Genomic DNA, 1976 nt, shown 5'->3' with positions numbered 1-1976 from the left:
CCCTGGCCTGGCCTTGGGGCCGGGGGGAGGTGGTTTAGCCAGTAGCACCCGCCAAGGATGCTGCTGCCTTCAAGGGATGCTGGTACCCCCAAGATGCTGGTACCCCAAAGGGATGCTGGCACCCGCCCCCAAGATGCTGGTACCTCACCCTGGGGATGCTGGTATTCCCCCAGCGATGCTGTTACCCACCTGATATGCTGGTACCCCCCAAAGATTTTGGTACCTGGAGATGCTGGTACCCCAAAGGGATGATGATATCCCCCTGAGATGCCAGTACCCCTCAAAGGCTTGCTGGTATCCCAGAGGGACGCTGTTACTTATGCTGATGTACTGGTACACCCCAAAGACGTGGGTACCTTCCCCTGGGGATGCTGGCACCCCAAAGGGATGCTGTTATGCCTCCAGGGAAGCTGATACCCCTCCCTGGGGGTGCAGGCTGCTTCTGGGAGCCCATGGCATAATTCTCCAGCCCAGGATGCAGGGTTCAGCCGGGCTGGAGGAAGGAAGGGCTGGGATCATCCCCCAGCTCCTATCTAAGCACCCGGGATCCGGTGGCTTGAGCCAGCAGAAGCAGACGGTGCTGCTGGATCTGTGTGTCCTGTCCCCTGCCTTTTTCTGTTTATTGGTGGGGAAAGGATGTCCCCAGCAGTGTCATTGTCCCCAGGCCTCTTCGAGCCGGGTGACATGGTGTACGAGCTGGACAGGAACAATGAGACGGATCCATCTCTCACTGAGATGGTGGCTGTAGCCATCAGGATGCTCCAGAAAAACTCCCGGGGGTTCTTCCTCCTGGTTGAAGGTGGGACAGGGGGAAATATGGGGGTGCAAAGGGGAGTGGATGTGGTGGGGAGGGATGTGTGGGTCAAAAGGAGGGTGATGAGGATGCAAAAAGATGGGGATAATGGGGTGATGGGGGGATAAAGAGGAGGATAAAGGGGGATGCAAAGTGGGGGATAAGGTGAAATAAAGCGGATAAAGGGAGATGGAAAGGGGGTAATATACAGGGGGAATTAAAGGGGATGCAAAGAGGGGATAAAGGGGATATAAAGGGAGGAATAAAAGGGGATATGGGAGATGCAAAAGGGGGAGCAAAGTGGGCCATAAAGGGGAACATAAAGAGTGAGACAAAGGGGACCATGGGGATGTCAAGCTGGGGATAAAAGGGGTGATGGAGGAAGAAAGGTTGGAATAAAGGGGCAGTGGGGGATGAAAAGGAGGGGATAAAAGGGGGAATGGGGGATGCAAAATGGGATGCAAAGGAGATGGTTAAGGGGACAATGGGGATGTCAAGGCAGGGATAAGGGGGTGATAGGGGGATACGGAGGGGGGATAAGGTGGGCGGTGGGGGATATCGGGGGGGATGGAGGGTGATGCTGAGCAGTGCTGGGTACTGCAGGAGGCCGCATCGACCACGGGCACCACGAGGGGAAGGCAAAGCAGGCGCTGCACGAGGCGGTGGAGCTGGACCGGGCCATTGGGCTGGCCACTCACCTCACCTCGGTGCAGGACACGCTCAGCGTGGTCACTGCCGACCACTCGCACGTCTTCACCTTCGGCGGCTACACCCCACGTGGGAACCCCATCTTCGGTGAGTCCGTGATGGGCACGGGGTGAGGAAACACCATGGGGACACCGTGGGGCTGTCCCCGTCGTGCTGACGGTGCCGCCACCACCAGGTCTGGCTCCGATGCAGAGCGATGTGGACCGCAAACCCTTCACCTCCATCCTCTACGGCAACGGCCCCGGCTATAAAATCGTGGCAGGTGAACGTGAAAATGTCTCCGCCGTGGATTTTGGTGAGTGGATTTTGGGGCAGAACCCCCTGAAATCATAACAACATGGGTAAATCAGTGCTTTTTAAAGGTTATACTGATTTCGGGCTATCTTTCACCCCAGCACACGCTGACTACCAGGCGCAATCGGCCGTGCCCCTGCGCCAGGAGACCCACGGCGGGGAGGGCGGGGACGGGTTTTGC

General features: G+C 57.7%; 1 protein-coding gene across 1 annotated transcript in view; it reads left to right on the top strand.

The window, feature by feature from the left end:
• The window catches only part of ALPL (alkaline phosphatase, liver/bone/kidney), a gene marked incomplete at its 3' end in the record, with an annotated part of 5874 nt that extends 3905 nt beyond the window's left edge, over nt 1–1969 (top strand). Inside the window, exons 8-11 of the mRNA XM_010014676.1 lie at nt 636–799; nt 1397–1588; nt 1677–1796; nt 1897–1969. Of these exons, the coding sequence (XP_010012978.1) occupies nt 636–799; nt 1397–1588; nt 1677–1796; nt 1897–1969 (549 nt within the window). The remainder of the gene's footprint in view (nt 1–635; nt 800–1396; nt 1589–1676; nt 1797–1896) is intronic.
• Between the last annotated feature and the right edge of the window lie 7 nt (nt 1970–1976).

Source organism: Nestor notabilis, unplaced genomic scaffold (genome assembly GCF_000696875.1).
Source record: "Nestor notabilis isolate BGI_N333 unplaced genomic scaffold, ASM69687v1 scaffold8875, whole genome shotgun sequence".
Taxonomy (NCBI): domain Eukaryota; kingdom Metazoa; phylum Chordata; class Aves; order Psittaciformes; family Psittacidae; genus Nestor; species Nestor notabilis.
Note: the sequence above shows the minus strand (reverse complement) of the source record. Positions and strands in the feature narration are given on the sequence as shown.